General features: G+C 41.6%; 1 protein-coding gene across 1 annotated transcript in view; it reads right to left on the bottom strand.

Annotated features, from left to right (window-relative positions):
• LOC101892688 (uncharacterized) overlaps window positions 1-16712 on the bottom strand; it is a 253907-nt gene that overhangs the window by 2455 nt on the left and 234740 nt on the right. Inside the window, exon 2 of the mRNA XM_059123112.1 lies at window positions 8351-8961. Within this exon, the coding sequence (XP_058979095.1) occupies window positions 8351-8961 (611 nt within the window). The remainder of the gene's footprint in view (window positions 1-8350; window positions 8962-16712) is intronic.

The following is a 16712-nucleotide window of genomic DNA, read 5'->3' as shown; positions in this document are numbered from 1 at the left end:
GGGGCTTTTCGAGGATATCTTTGCGAGACTCCGGCATTTTGAAAGACATATTTGAGAAATTCCAAGTTTTAAAGGGACTCTCTGTAAAACTTTTTTCAATGAAATCCTTATCAAAATCGTAGATTTTCGAGGCATCTTTGATAATATTATGAAGATTAAGGAGGATTTTCAAGGATATCTTTCGGAATCTTTTTGGATTCTCAAGGAAGTCTTTGAGAAACTTTAAAGGATTTGAAGGTCTTTTCGAGGATTTTTTTTCGAGGGATACCAGTTTTTATGAAATTTTCAGATTTTTAAGGACATTGTAGGGGAACCTGGAGATTTTCAAGGACATTCTTAGAAATTCGTGTTTTTCTCAGCATGTCTTCGAGAACTTCTTAAATATATAAATGAACTTTCAAAGATATCCCTGGAAAAATCTCATGGGATTAAGACAAGCCCTGCAATGATATCTTAAAGAATCGTGGCCATTTTGAGCGACAAACCTATGAAATCTGAAAATTTTCAAGGACACCTTCGCGAAATTATCAAAGAGTTTTAAGGACATGAGAAACTGGGAGATTTTTGATGACATCCCTACGAAGTTTTCAAGGATGTGTTTAAGAAACTTTTCGATTTTTCAATGACATTTTTAAGAAAAACTCGGGTATTTTCAAGGATACCCCAGAGGAACTCGAGAATTTTCTAGAATATCTTGTTGACACTTTTCAGGATATGAGTGAATTTTCGAGGATTTTCAGAGATAGCTTCGAGAACTTTTGAAAAATTTGAATTGATTTTCAAGGATATATTTGAATATTTTTTTGAGAAATTAATTTGAGTTTCGAGAATTTCTTTAAGGAGGTATTTTTCGGAGACCACCGCCTTTTAAGGACACTTTTGAGAAAGTTATAGGCCTTCAAGGATATCTTGAGAACTTTTGAATAAATCCCCAGAATTACTTTAAGAAATTCAAGAATTTTTAAGGACACATTGGGGAAACGTTCAAGGATTGAGGAGCTAACGAGGATACAGTTGTGAACTATTTGGCTTTTGGAGGCCACATATGAAAAGACTTTGGTATTTTCATAGACATCAAGGATATCTTGGTGACATTTTCCAACAGTTGAGTGACATATGGTTTGGACCTACTGTTATTTCATGGGATATCTTTGAAAAAACTCGTCGATTTTGAAGGAAATATGAAATTTAGGATTTTATTTTCGCTCAGCACGTGTATAAGGGCTCTCTGACTTTGGCTCCGTAAGTTGACACGACTTCTATATTTTCTTCTCATTTTTGACTCACTGATTTTAACTAGTTTATTAAGGCTCGTCGAGAAATATGCCCTCTAACTCGTCGAAAAATACCCCTTCCAACTCGTCGAATAAGACTTCTTCCAATTCGTCGAAAAACACTTAATTCTACTCCGATTTTACGACGATTTGTACAAATCGTCGCAAAAAACACCTCCCGATTCGTCGAAAAAGACTCCTTTCAAATTTTTTTCAAAAGACTTCTCCTAATTCGTCGAAAAAATCCTAATTCTACTCCGATTCTCCGACGATTTGTACAAATCGTGTTCGTTCTTTTTTTCAGCTCATCTGTTGAGGATCCGAAATCGTCGGAAAAAACACCTCCCGATTCGTCGAAAAAGAATCATTTCAACTTTTTAAAAAATACTTCTTCTAATTCGTCGAAAAATTTCTAATTCTACTCCGATTCTCCGACGATTTGTACAAATCGTCTTCGTTCTATTTTTCAGCTCATCTTTAGAGGCTCCCTTGACCTTCAGCTGACATATATAGACTGACTTAAGAATGGCTATTAAAACATTCTAAAATGTGTGGGTAGAGCACCCCTTGGCTTTGGAGACTTCCTAGGCCTCAGGTTCGTCTATGTAGACTCTTTAGCCTGTAGCTCGTCTATGGAGATCAATGACCTCCAGGTCGTTTATGAAAATTTCTGTAAGCTCGTCGAAGAAAAACACCTGATTTTGCTCCGTTCTTTTTTTCAGCTCATCTATAGAGGCTCCCTTGGCCTTCAGCTGACATATATAGACTGACTAAAGAATGGGTATTAAAACTCCCTATAGGGTGTCTGCAGAGAACCTCTCGGCTATGGCGACTCCATAAGCCTCAGGTTCGTCTTTGGAGACTCTTTGGCATGTAGCCCGTCTATGGAGACCCATGACCTTAAGCTCGCTCGAGAAGATTTCTGTAAGCTCGTCTATAAGGACGCCCTTTAGCCCATTCATGGAGACTATTTCCACTTCGTCTGTGGAGCATTCTTCTATTTGGCATGTGGAGACTTCCTCCAGTTGGTCTATGGAAACTCCCTCCAGCTCGTCGATGGAGACTTCTTCCAATTGGTCTTTGGGGACTTCTTCCGGTTCGTCTATGATGACTTCCTAGAATTGTTCAATGGAGACTTCCTCCAACTCCTCTATTTAGACACCCATCAGTCTGTAAATTGAGACTACTACTACAGCTCGTCTATGGACACTTCTGTAAGTTCGTCTATGGAAACTTCCTCCAGCTGGTCGATTGAGACTTCTTCCACTTGGTCTATGGGGACTTCTTCCAGTTCGTCTATGATGACTTCGATCAGTTGGTCAATCTCTCCCTCCAATTGGGCTATGGAGACTTCTTCCAATTCGTCTATGTAGACAACCTCCAGTCTGTCAATTGAGATTACCTACAGCTCGTCTATGGGTACTTCTTTCAGTTCGTCTATGGAAACTCCCTCCAGCTCGTCCATGGAGAGTTTCTCCACTTGATTTATGGAGACTTCTTCCAGTTCGTCTGTGATGAATCCGACCAAGGGCTATGGAGACTTTCTCCAGTTCGTCTTTGTAGACAATCTCCAGTTCGTCAATTGAGACGACCTACAGCTCGTCTATGGGCACTTCTTTCAGTTTGTCTATAGAAATTCCCTCCAGCTCGTCCATGGAGACTTCCTCCACTTGGTTCAGGGCGACTTCTTCTAGTTCATCTGTGATGACTCCGACCAGTTAGTCAATGGAGACTCCCTCCAGTAGGGCTATGGAGACTTCCTCCAATTCGTCTATTTAGATACCCTCCAGCCCGTTAATTGAAACTACCTACAGTTCGTCTATGGGCACTTCTTCCACTTCGTCTATGGACACTTCCTCCAGCTCGTCCACGGAGACTTCCTCCACACTTGTTCAAAGGAGACTGGGCTATGGAGACTTCCTCGAATTCGTCTATGTAGATAACTTCCAGTCCGTCAATTGAGACTACCTACAGCCCGTCTATGGGTACTTCTTTCAGTTCGTCTATGGAAACTTCCTCCAGCTCATCCATGGAGATTTTCTCCACTTGGTTTATGGAGACTTCTTCTAGTTCATCTGTGATGACTCCGACCAGTTAGTCAATGGAGACTCCCTTCAGTTGGGCTATGAAGACTTCATCCAATTAGTCTATTTAGACACCCTCCAGCCCGTTAATTGAGATTACCTACAGTTCTTCTGTGGACACTTCTTCTAGTTCTTCTATGGAAACTCCCACCAGCTCGTCCATGGAGAGTTTCTCCACTTGGTTAATGGAGACTTCTTCCAGTTCGTCTGTGATGAATCCGACCAAGGGCTATGGAGACTTTCTCCAGTTCGTCTTTGTAGACAATCTCCAGTTCGTCAATTGAGACGACCTACAGCTCGTCTATGGGCACTTCTTTCAGTTTGTCTATAGAAATTTCCTCCAGCTCGTCCATGGAGACTTCCTCCACTTGGTTCTGGGCAACTTCTTCTAGTTCATCTGTGATGACTCCGACCAGTTAGTCAATGGAGACTCCCTCCAGTAGGGCTATGGAGACTTCCTCCAATTCGTCTATTTAGATACCCTCCAGCCCGTTAATTGAGACTACCTACAGTTCGTCTATGGGCACTTCTTCCACTTCGTCTATGGACACTTCCTCCACCTCGTCCACAGAGACTTTCTCCATACTTGTTCAAAGGAGACTGGGCTATGGAGACTTCCTCGAATTCGTCTATGTAGAAAACTTCCAGTCCGTCAATTGAGACTACCTACAGCTCGTCTATGGGTTCTTCTTTCAGTTCGTCTATGGAAACTCCCTTCAGCTCATCCCAAGAGACTTTCTCTACTTTGTTTATAGAGACTTCTTCCAGTTCGTCTGTGATGACTCTGGTCAATGGAAACTCCCTCCAGTTGGGCTATGAAGACTTCCACCAATTCGTCTATTTAGACACCCTTCGGTCCGACAATTGAGACTGTCTACAGTTAGTGTATGGACACTTCTTCCAGTTCGTCTATGGAATCTTCCTCCGCCTATGATGACTCTGTCCAGTTGTTCGAAGGAGACTCCCTCCAGGTGGGCTGTGGAGACTTCCTCAAATTCGTCTATTTAGACACCCCACTTCCTCCACTTGGTCTATGGAGACTTCTTACTGTTCTTCTATGATGACTCCGACCAGTTTTCTCCAGTTTGGTTGTGAAAACGAACTATATTTTGGCTATGGAGACTCCCTCCACCTTGTCCAGAGAAACTACCTTCTGTCGCCTATTAAAAATCGCCTTTCCAACATTGTTTTCAAATATCACTTATTTTCTGTAGGTGTATTTGTGTGCTATGTTGTGTATGTATAGGTATTTTGATTTGCATTCCAACAACCATTTCTCCATTTATTATCTCACTTGCCATGGATTTGTCCATGATTTGCCTCAGGGCAGACACCTGAACACACAATTCTCAAACTAATGGTAGGGAGCATAGATTTGTTGTTGTTTTTTTTTTTTCAAAACGGTGTTGTGTTTCAAATGGCCAGTTGCCATGAAATTTTTCACCCCTCCACTCCCCTCCTCAGCCCCCAGGATGCTGGCGGTGTGAGTGATGCATCTAAAATCACGTATTTCCTGTTCAACTAGCGGAAAATTGTCAACGCCTATTGTTAAGATCCTGCAGAACGATGACAACGAGGCCGAGGAGGAGGAGTGGGAGGCGTAGGATGTTGTCATCACAGCATTTCAATGAATAAATCAAAATAAATTGAAAACAATAAATTGGCGGATTTCGGAATTGAATTAACAAATGAAATGTCGGCAGATATGTTTTTTTATGGACAATGGACTTTTCGGAATTTCGGTTTTTTTTTTCTAAAATTTGAATAACAAATTAGAGGCTATGAGAACTATGAATGACTGGGGTGCCATTGTCCGGGCTCAGTGAAGTGAATTAATAGAAAATTTTAAACAATTTGTTGGCTAACTTTTTGTTATGGATTAGAACACGTTCGGATTAATGTTCCGAATTACAAATTGAAAATTGAATTGGAAAATTCACAGCACGAAACTCAATCAAAATGATGATGAGTTTTTCATTTAATGCTTCGATTGACTTGAACATTTGAAGGAAGTTCTTGGGGGAGGGGAAGAAAGAAAACTATTTTTTCAACCTCCAGTTAAGGGGTGGAGGTTGAGAAGACTCCATTCATTTATAGAATTTCCTAGAATGAAAATTCTTTGTGGAAAAAAAATGTTCAATACCCCTAACGAACTTCAAAATGACCAATTTCATAACCTGCCGGAAAAACATGCTTGTTCCAAAGAAATGAAGTCACCCAGAAACACATCTACAAGCAACCATGTCCAGTTTCATCCTCTTCTTCCTTTGCGGAAAACTTCATTTATGAGTAAAAATGCATTCAAATGCATTCGGTATTCTCATGAAAATTTCATCACTTATGGATACACCTGAACACCTCCAAACTATGCTCTGGTTATGGCCACATCGAATTCGTCCATGTGTGTGTCCGTGTGTGTGTGCAAATAATGTCTTGTCCAGAACATTATCCTTTGGCACACACAAGGCGCTTCTGAGCAACTGATGACGTTGCAAATATGAAATTATATTTACTCGGCAAACATGCTCGACTCTTTCCGAACACAATAAGCCAAAGAAATATTGCAAATTATTGCGAAAACTGTGGCAAGGATTTTCAAAAGGAATTTTCGAAGCTTACACTTAAACAGCAAGATATGTGATGCATGGAGGTTGGGTAAGGAGAACTCTTGGCAAGGTAAACGTTTATGAGAATTTAAGAAATTTAATTCGAGTAGATTCAACACAAGGAATCTGGAGGGAGTCTCCACAGGCGAGCTATAGTTTGGCTGGAGGCAAGCTGGTCTCTATAGATGAGCTGGGAGGCCAGCTGGTCCTCTAGAGACAAGCTGGGAGGCCAGCTGGTCCTCAAGAGACAAGCTGGGAGGCCAGCTGGTCCTGAAGAGACAAGCTAGGAGGCCAGCAGGTCCTCTAGAGACAAGCTGAGAGCCCAGCTGGTCCTCTATAGATTAACTGGAGCCCAGCTGGTCCTCTATTGAAGAGCTGGAGACCAGCTGGTCCTCTATAGACAAGCTGGAGTCCAGCTGGTCCTCTATAGACGAGCTGGAGGCCAGCTGGTCCTCTATAGACGAGCTGGAGGCCAGTCCGTCTCTATAGACTAGCTGGAGGCCAGCCCTTCTCTATAGACGAGCTGGAGGCCAGCTGGTCTGTAAAAAAGAGCCGTTGCCCAGCTGGTCTCTATAGACGAGCTGGCGGGGCAGCGGGTCTCTATAGACGAACTGGCGGGGCAGCTGGTCTCCATAGACTAGCTGGAAGCCAGCTTGTGCTCTATAGACTAACTGGAGGCCAGCTGGTCCTCTCTAGACTAGTTGGAGGCCAACTGGGTCTCCATAGACGAGCTGGAGGCCAGCTGGTGTCCATAGACGAGCTGGAGGCCAGCTGGTGTCTGTAGACGAGCTGGAGGACAGCTGGTCTCTATAGAAGAGCTGTTGCCCAGCTGGTCTCTTATGGACGAGCTGTTGCCAACTTGTCCTCCATAGATAATCCGGGGGCCAGATGGTCTCTATAGACGAGCTGGCGGGGCAGCTGGTCTCCATGAACGAGCTGGCGGGGCAGCTGGTCTCCATAGACGAGCTGGGGGGGCAGCCGGTTTCCATAGACGAGCTGGAGGCCAGCCGGTTTCCATAGACGAGCTGGAGGCCAGCTGGTCTTTAAAGACGAGCTGGTGGCCAGCTGGTCTTTAAAAACGAGCTGGTGGCCAGCTGGTCTCTAAAGACGAGCTGGTGGCCAGCTGGTCTCTATAGACTAGCTGGAGGACAGCTGGTCCTCTATAGACTAGCTGGAGGACAGCTGGTCCTCTATAGACTAGCTGGAGGACAGCTGGTCTCCTATAGACTAGCTGGAGGCCAGTTGGTCTCCTATAGACTAGCTGGTGGCCAGGTGGTCCTCTATAGACTAGCTGGAGGCCAGCTGGTCCTCTATAGACGAGCTGGTGGCCAGCTGTTCCTCTATAGACGAGATGGGGGCCAGCTGGTCCTCCATAGACGAGCTGAGAGGCCAGCTGGTCCTCCATAGACAAGCTGGTGGCCAGCTGGTCCTCTGTAGACGAGCTGGTGACCAGCTGGTCCTCTGTAGACGAGCTGGGAGGCCAGCTAGTCCTCTATAGACAAGCTGGGAGGCCAGCTGGTCCTCTATAGACAAGCTGGGAGGCCAGCTGGTCCTCTATAGACAAGCTGGGAGGCCAGCTGGTCCTCTATAGACAAGCTGGGAGGCCAGCTGGTCCTCTATAGACAAGCTGGGAGGCCAGCTGGTCCTCTATAGACAAGCTGGGAGGCCAGCTGGTCCTCTATAGACGAGCTGGTGACCAGCTGGTCCTCTATATACGAGCTGGTGACCAGCTGGTCCTCTATAGACGAGCTGGTGACCAGCTGGTCCTCTATAGACGAGCTGGAGGCCAGCTGGTCTCTCTATAGACGAGCTGGAGGCCAGCTGGTCTCTCTATAGACGAGCTGGAGGCCAGCTGGTCTCTCTATAGACGAGCTGGAGGCCAGCTGGTCTCTCTATAGACGAGCTGAGCTGCTGGCCAGCTGGTCTCTCTATAGACGAGCTGAGCTGCTGGCCAGCTGGTCTCTCTATAGACGAGCTGAGCTGCTGGCAAGCTGGTCTCTCTTAGGACGAGCTGGTCTGCTGGCCAGCTGGTCTCTCTATAAACGAGCTGAGCTGCTGGCCAGCTGGTCTCTCTTAGGACGAGCTGAGCTGCTGGCCAGCTGGTCTCTCTATAGACGAGCTGAGCTGCTGACCAGCTGGACTCTCTAAAAGCGAGCTGAGCTGCTGGCCAGCTGGTCTTTGGTGGCCAGAGGATTGATTTTAATTTTTCATTTTCGATTTTTTTCAAGAATTTTCGTTTTCATTCAATAAACAACAACAACAACAATTTGGCAGGATCTCACTCTCTCCCTCTCTCTTCACATCCTTTCGCATGCTGCTATATCAATATTTTCCTTCCACTCAGACACACACACACATTCAAATTTTGAATATTCATTTCACTTACCACACTTGCACACCCACTTGACCCATCTTCAGCCGCTCCATATCCGTTTGGGCCCACGCCGGTCGCACCCACATCGATTTATGATTTATGTCATTGCTGACATGCACCAGCTCCAGACTGCTGTGGGCATATTTACGCACGTTCCACGCAAAGTTGTTGTGCCCATCCACCAGCGGCACATCCCGCAATATCCGCTTGACAATCTTCAGTCTTTGTGTGTGTGAGTTGCGGCTGGGCGCCATGACGAAATGCTGATACAGCAGTGTGGCCGCCACGGCCAACAGCGACAGGGCCACCACCAACGTCAGACCAATGACGCAGGAATTGCGGCCGGTCAACTTGTGTTGGCCACCACCGACCATGCCGTGGCCATGCTGTTGGGAGGCTTTCGATTTGCGTTTGGCTGCCTTGGCGGCTGCGGTGGTCACATCGCCGGCCAGCGGGTCGCCCACATCGGAGGGGGATTTGGTGTCGTTGAAGTTTACCTTTGACTTTTGTATGCTGGCGATTTCGCCACCGGAGTCACTGTTGGAGGTGGAATTTTGGCGGGAGATATTGCGTCGTATGTTGGAGTGCTCGGTGACATCTGGTAAACCGCCGAAACCGGTGGTCTGCAAAACAGAAAAAAAAAGATGAAGACAAACGTGGTGAGCAGGAGATAAATTATCGAGGCAAGGAGGGGGAGAATTTAATTAAATGTCATTTATTGATTTTGCCGAGAGATTGTGGTGTGTAAGGGTATTGGATGTGGAGGGTGGGAGGTAGGGGTAGGGTAGGGAGGTAGGGGTAGGGGTAGGAAGTTAATAAAACTGATATGTGTTTATGTGTGGCAAGAGCAGAAAAATGACGATAAATGACAGGAAATATATTGACAAAATAATAATAAAATGTGGTTTCGTTCGAAAGACACATATCTATAGAATATCGGCAGGAGGTCTGACTCACCAGGATAGTAAATAAAAATGATGTGTATGCATTTTGCGAGAGGGAAGTAGGGGAAGGATGGGGATGCGGTGAGATAACAGTTTGACAATATTTAATTGAAATATATTTCATTCGATTTTCGCCCTCCTGCTGTAACTTTGAGCCTGTTTGCAGGATGGAAACCCCAAAATAATAATCGGATGTTTGAGTAAGTGGTCTGATCATATTTTGGGATATGGGGAATTTTTGAGGAATAATTTTAATAGATGAATTTTTTTTTGGAATTTTTTTTTCAGGATATGATGGCTAATAACACTGTGCAGCCACAGTGGGGGAAATATGGGGTATAATTATAAAAATCAGGGGGTATTATATAAATTCTGCACCTGAAGGTGGACCTATATTTTGTAAATTGCGTTTTGTAAGAACTTCAAATGCTAAAATTTGGCCAGATTAAATGGCCAAAACGTAAGGTATACTTGGAATCGAAGTTATCCTACCATGGACCCTATTCCAAATAGTGAACCTGATATAACCCATATTCCGCGACAATAATTCTGGATATAATCCCTAGTTTTCTGTCAAATTTCAAAACTCTGTTTTAATTATTGCAAACTATGTCTCAAACCACAGGTGAGATGAAAAAACTGCCAGCAACTTCAGACTGCTATCATTTCTAAGCCACTCGTCCGACAGCTGTTAAAATTATTCCAGTGACAGAATATTATATTGCTGACAAGCGTACAAAAGAATTTTGGTGAGAGTTTTTGCAGAAGAAAAGTTATTCGTCGTGGAACTCAAGCGTGATAGTGTGATTTTTTTATATTTGGCTGGAGAACCACAAGTGGCTATGGTTAGAACACTCCAGCATTTAAATGTGAATAAATCTTTTGTGTCTCGTACCATCGCTCGTTACCGTGATACTGTTATTGGTAGCCTAGCCCGACGTCAAAGAAGTGGGCGAAAGAAAACAGCAACATCAGCAGAAATGGTTGGAAAAGTAAAGAAGCGACTTGATCGAGACCCGCATCGCAATGGCCGAAAAATGGCTTGTGAGCTGAACATATCGCAATATTCCATTCGGCATATATTGAAAACTGAGCTCGGGGTGAAGCCATTGAAATTCCAAAAACTGCAAGAACTTACACCGCAATCGAAAGAAAGAAAATAGACTCAAAAGAGCTAAAGAGTTGCTTCGCTTGGTCGAAAGTGGTGAACTGCCGAATTTGGTTTTGGTTGTCTCCGATGAGAAAATATTCGTAGGCCAGCAGTTTGTAAACAAACAAAATGATCGTGATCGTACTTGCCAAAGAGGTCAGCTGAAAATGTGCACCTACGGGTGGCCACCAGAACTCAAGCGCCGGCCATGGTGTGTTGATGGTGAGGGCTGTCATAACAGCTCTGGTCGCTCTCCGCTCACATTAATCGATCGTATAATAATATATGTATAAATACTTCCTGGACCACCAGCTCGTCTATAAAGATCCTCTGGCCATCCAGCTAGTCTATAAAGACTCCCTGGACCACCAGCTCGCCTATAAAGACTCCCTGGACCACCAGCTCGCCTATAAAGACTCCCTGGACCACCAGCTCATCTATAAACACTCCATGGCCCTCCAGCTCGTCTATAAAGACCCCTGGCCCTCCAGCTCGTCTATAAAGACTCCGTGGACCACCAGCTCGCCTATAAAGACTCCCTGGACCACCAGCTCGCCTATAAAGACCCCCTGGACCACCAGCTCGTCTATAAAGACTCCCTGGACCACCAGCTTATCTATAAAGACTCCCTGGACCACCAGCTCGTCTATAAAGACTCCCTGGCCCTCCAGCTCGTCTATAATGACTCCGTGGACCACCAGCTCGTCTATAAAGACTCCCTGGACCACCAGCTCGCCTATAAAGACCCCCTGGACCACCAGCTCGTCTATAAAGACTCCCTGGCTCACCAGCTCGTCTATAAGGATTTTCTGGATCACCAGCTCGTCTTTAAAGACTTCCTGGATCATCAGCTCGTCTATAAAGACTCCCTGGACCACCAGCTTATCTATAAATACTCTCTGGACCACCCGCTCTTCTATAAAGACTCGCTGGACCACCAGCTCGTCTATAAAGACTCCCTGGACCACCAGCTCGTCTATAAAGACTTCCTGGACCACCAGCTCGTCTATAATGACTCCCTGGACCACCAGCTCGTCTATAAAGACTCCCTGGACCACCAGCTCGTCTATAAAGACTCCCTGGACCACCAGCTCGTCTATAAAGACTCCCTGGACCACCAGCTCGTCTATAAAGACTCCCTGGACCACCGGCTCGTCTTTAAAGACTCCTTGGACCACCGGCTCGTCTTTAAAGACTTGTTGGACCACCAGCTCGTCTATAAAGACTTGTTGGACCACCAGCTCGTCTATAAAGACTTGCTGGACCACCAGCTCGTCTATAAAGACTCCCTGGACCACCAGCTCGTCTATAAAGACTTCTGGACCACCAGCTCGTCTATAAAGACCCCCTGGACCACCAGCTCGTCTATAAAGACTCCCTGGACCACCAGCTCATCTATAAAAACTCCCTGGACCACAAGCTCGTCTATAAAGACTCCTTGGACCACCTGGTCGTATTTAAAGACTCCCTGGACCACCAGTTCATCTATAAAGACTCCCTGGACCACCAGCTCGTCTATAAAGACTCCCTGGACCACCAGCTCGTCTGTAAAGACTCCCTGGACCACCTGGTCGTCTTTAAAGACTCCCTGGACCACCAGCTCATCTATAAAGACTTCCTGGACCACCAGATCTTCTATAAAGACTACCTGGACCACCAGCTCGTCTATTAAGACTCCCTGGACCACTAGCTCGTCTTTAAAGACTTCCTGGCCCTCCAGCTCGTCTATAACGACTCCCTGGCCCTCCAGCTCGTTTATAAAAACTCCCCGAACCACCAGCTCGCCTATAAAGACCCCCTTGACAACCAGCTCGTCTATAAAGACTCCCTGAACCACCAGCTCGTTTATAAAGACTCCCTGGCCCTCCAGCTCGTCTATAAAGACTTCCTGGACCATCAGCTCGTCTATAAAGACTTCCTGGACCATCAGCTCGTCTTTAAAGACTTTCTGGACCATCAGCTCGTCTATAGAGTTCCCCGGGACCACCAGCTCGTCTATAAAGACTCCCTGGACCACCAGCTCATTTGTAAAAACACTCCCTGGGCCACCAGCTCATCTATAGAGACTCCCTGAACCACAAGCTCGTCTATAAAGACTTCCTGGACCACAAGCTCGTCTATAAAGACTTCCTGGACAACCAGCTCCTCTATAAAGACTCGCTGGACCACCAGCTCATTTTTAAAAACACTCCATGGGCCACCAGCTCATCTATAAAGACTCCCTGACAACCAGCTCATCTATAGAGACTTCCTGGACCACCAGCTCGTCTATAAAGACTCCCTAGACCACGAGCTCTTCTATAAAGACTCACTGGACCACCAGCTCGTCTATAAAGACTTCCTGGACCACGAGCCCTTCTATAAAGACTCCCTGATCTTCTAGCTAGTCTATAGAGGATCTCTGGCCCTCAAGCCCGTACAGAGACTGCCTGACCTGAATAAGTAGTCTGTTTTTAACATAAGTTGGGAAAATGCTTTCTGTTACAATATCAATTCAAAATATTTCGTCTGTTATTAATAAAAGTTCATAAATATTAATATAAAATATTGAATTTGTCGTCTGTTATTAACATACATTGGGAAAATGTCCTCTGTTATTAACATAAGTACCCCAAAATCCACTGTTATTAACATAAATCTGTTATTATTAGCTGAACTGTCGAAATAATCACCTGTTGTTAACATAATGAGCTATTTTAAATGTTAAAACTTATTGTTTCCTCCCTGGACACTTAAAATATGCATATGTTTTTTTTTAACTTTTTAAAAACCTCAATAATTATTTCAATTTTATTTTATATTCCTTGGAATTTCGGTATTTTTTTTTTCTTTTTTGAAAATTTAAATTCCAAAAAAAATTTCCCTGGCCTTAATCAAATATCACCCTCACCACTACTACCGCAAAAACGAGAACAATATCCAATTATGTTTGGCTAACATAAAGTTAAGAACAAAGTTAACTATTTACGAGGTATGGTTATGGTTCCCCTGTTGCTGGTGGTGCTTCTACTGCTACTGCAGCTGCTGCATTCAGGCAAATAATGAACCATTTGAGGAAGAGTTTTTCATGTTTATCTCTCACTCGTTTTTTTTTGTGAGAAAACTTTCCACTTTTTGTGTCCTTTTTCGAGAGAAATTTACGTTTTGTTTATTTAAAGTAAAATGAGGTAAGCCAGCAGGAATTGAGGCTAGTTGAACTGGAAAAAAGATGAGACTTTTGAGAGAAAAGAAGATGATGACAACGACGACAGCAACGGTAGCTGCTGACAAAAAGTTTCCAATGAAGATTTCTGCTTCTTCTTCTTTATTAACTTTATTTAAATTTTCAAATGGTAAAACACGAAGCCAGAGCTGAGTTGTGGAGGAAAATAAATTCTAAAGACTTAATTTTAGATGATTGTTTGCCATGCATTTGGGGAAAAGTTTTCGCTTGTCCCAAGAAAATTGAAATAAAAGTTTATTAGTCTTGTAACGAAACAAAAAAAAAAAAAAAAAACAGAAAACCAAGTAAATTTCCATTTAATGGCTAAGAATTTGAACAAACAACTTTCTATTTTTGATGAAATATGTAAAATATTTTGTTCGAAACTAATTAGGATTTGTGGTCAAGGAAGTGGGTGCTTGGGAAAAATTTTTAAAGATATTTAAAAGTTTTCTATGGCAGTGAGTGGGTAAATTATTTAATTTGTGAAAATTTATTTAAAATAGTGTAATCTTACATTTTTCCTGTTAAGATATGAAAAAGCTCGTTAGAAATTAAAAAAAAAAAAATAAAAAAAATATTTAAACAGAAAAAACGTTAAAAATTAAGAAAATAAAAAAATTCAAAAATTCATTCTGAAAAAATTTAAAATTCAGGTCCCTTACTTTAACCCATTTATTTGTTTATTTATTTGGTCTTAAAAATGGTAAAACAGTTTTGCTTTTGAAAAATTGGTTTATTAAAGCCGAGGTTTATAGGATTTTGATCCTCAAAAAAAAAAAAAAAAAAAAAAAAAATTGTTTAAAAGTACAAGTTTGAAAGTCTTGATACCCTTGGAAAATTCGTTTGAAAAATATATATTCCAAACGATGGAATTCTTCAAAATATATTTAAAGTTCTTTGGGTCCTTGAAAAATATTTCTTTGAGATCATCGTTTAAAGACCTCTAGTTCTTTAAAAAAATCATAAAAATTACACGTTCAAAGGGCCTTAGAAAAATATAAATTTAAAAATTCTCCTTTAAAGGCCTTTGGGCCCTTTGAAAAATATTCCTTAGAAGAAGCCTTCTAGATCCTTGAAATTATTTAAAAAATCTTTAAATAAATAAAAAAATATTCAAATCCATATTTCAAAGGACTTTAGACCATGAAAAAATTCAATAATACTCGTTTCAAAGGTTTTTGATCCTTGAAAAACAAGAATATTTAAAATCTTCAGAATAAATAGGACTTTGGTCCTGGGAAAAGTATGTTTTAGAATTATTATTGGGTTTTGATCTTTGAAAAATGTGCTCAAATATCAAGGTTTCAAGCCCTAATTTTTGAAAAAAAAAATGGTTAAGATTCCACTTTAAAAATTATTTTGATACTTGAAAAAATGTGTTTGAAAGTCCATGTTCAAGACCCCTGGAGTTCTTGAAAAAATTGTTAAAAATTCGACGTTTAAATGCGGCCTTTTGATCTTTTGAAAAAATAAACTTTGAAGCCTACTTTGAAAGGCATTTGAATCTTTGGAAAAATATTCCTTAAAATACCACGTTTAAAGGACACTTGGTCCTTGGATAAATACATTTTGAAAAAACAAGCATAATCCCCTTTTGGCTCTTCTTAAAATAATCTTTAAAAATCTAGTTTTAAGAAATTTTGGTTCTTGAAAAATTATTCTTTAAAAAAACGCCTTGTGGTCCTTGGAAAAATATTTTCTAAAAATTCAAGTTTAAAAGATTTTTGGTCCAGGAAAAAATATTCTTTGAAAATCCACCTTTGAATGACTTTTGATCCCTTGAATTTTTTTTTTTTTTGAAATCCACGTTTGAAGACCTTTTGATCCTTTGAAAAATATTCTTTGAAAATCCACCTTAGAAGGACTTTCGATCCTTTGAAAAATATTCTTTGAAAATCCACAATTGAAGGCCTTTTAATCCTTTGAAAATTATTCTTTGAAAATCCACGTCTGAAGGACTTTTGATCCTTTGAAAAATATTCTTTAAAAATCCACCTTTGAAGGACTTTTGATCCATTGAAAAAGATTCTTTGAAAATCCACCTTTATAGGACTTTTGATCATTTGAAAAATATTCTTTGAAAAACCATCTTTGGAGGGCTTTTGATCCTTTGAAAAATATTCTTCGAAAATCCACGTCTGAAGGACTTTTGATCCATTGAAAAAGACTCTTTGGTAAAATATTCTTTGAAAATCCAAGTTTAAAGGACTTTTAATCCTTGGAAAAATATTCTTTAAAACCCACGTTAATAGGTTTTTTTGGTCCTTCTAAAAATATTATTTAAAAATCCTAGTTCAAAGGACTTTTGTTCCTTGGAAAAATATTTTTTAAAAATCCATATTTAAATGACTTCTGGTTCTTGGAAAGTCCCTTTGGTCCTTGGAAAATTTTCTTAAAAATTCCACGCATAGAGGTCTTTTTGTCCTTAGAAAGCCCTTTGTTCCAAGTTTAAGGGACGTTTGGTCCTTGGACAAATATTCTTTAAAAAAACCATATTTTAAGGACTTCTGGTCCTTGGAAAGGCTCTTTGGTCCTTGGAGAAACATTCTTAAAAAATCCAAGTATAGAACCCTTTTAGTCCTTGGAAAGTCCTTTGTTCCAAGTTTAAAGGGCTTTTGGTCCTTGGAAAACATTCTTTAAAAATCAACGTTTAAATGATTCTTGGTCCTTAAAAAAATATTGTATGAAATCCAAGTTTTAAGGACTTTTGTTCCTAGGAAAAATGTTCTTTGAAAATTCAAAAATAAACTCACTTTTGTCCTTGGAAAAATATTCATACAATTTAAAAGGACTTTTACTCCTTAGAAAATGTTATTTTAAAATTCACGTTAAAAGGACTTTTGGTCCTTAGAAAATATTATTTAAAAATCCACGTTTAAATACCTTTTGGTCCTTGGAGGAATATTCTTTAAAAATCCATCTGTAAATGCCTTTTGATCCTTGGAGGAATATTCTTTAAAAATCCACGTTTAAGGGCCTTTCGGTCCTTGGAGGAATATTCTTTAAAATCCACGTGTAAATGCCTATTGGTTTTTGGAGGAATATTCTTTAAAAATCCACGTTTAGAGGCCTTTT

The sequence above is a fragment of the Musca domestica genome, unplaced genomic scaffold (genome assembly GCF_030504385.1).
Source record: "Musca domestica strain aabys unplaced genomic scaffold, Musca_domestica.polishedcontigs.V.1.1 223, whole genome shotgun sequence".
Lineage (NCBI taxonomy): Eukaryota > Metazoa > Arthropoda > Insecta > Diptera > Muscidae > Musca > Musca domestica.
This window is presented reverse-complemented; position numbering and strand designations above follow the sequence as displayed.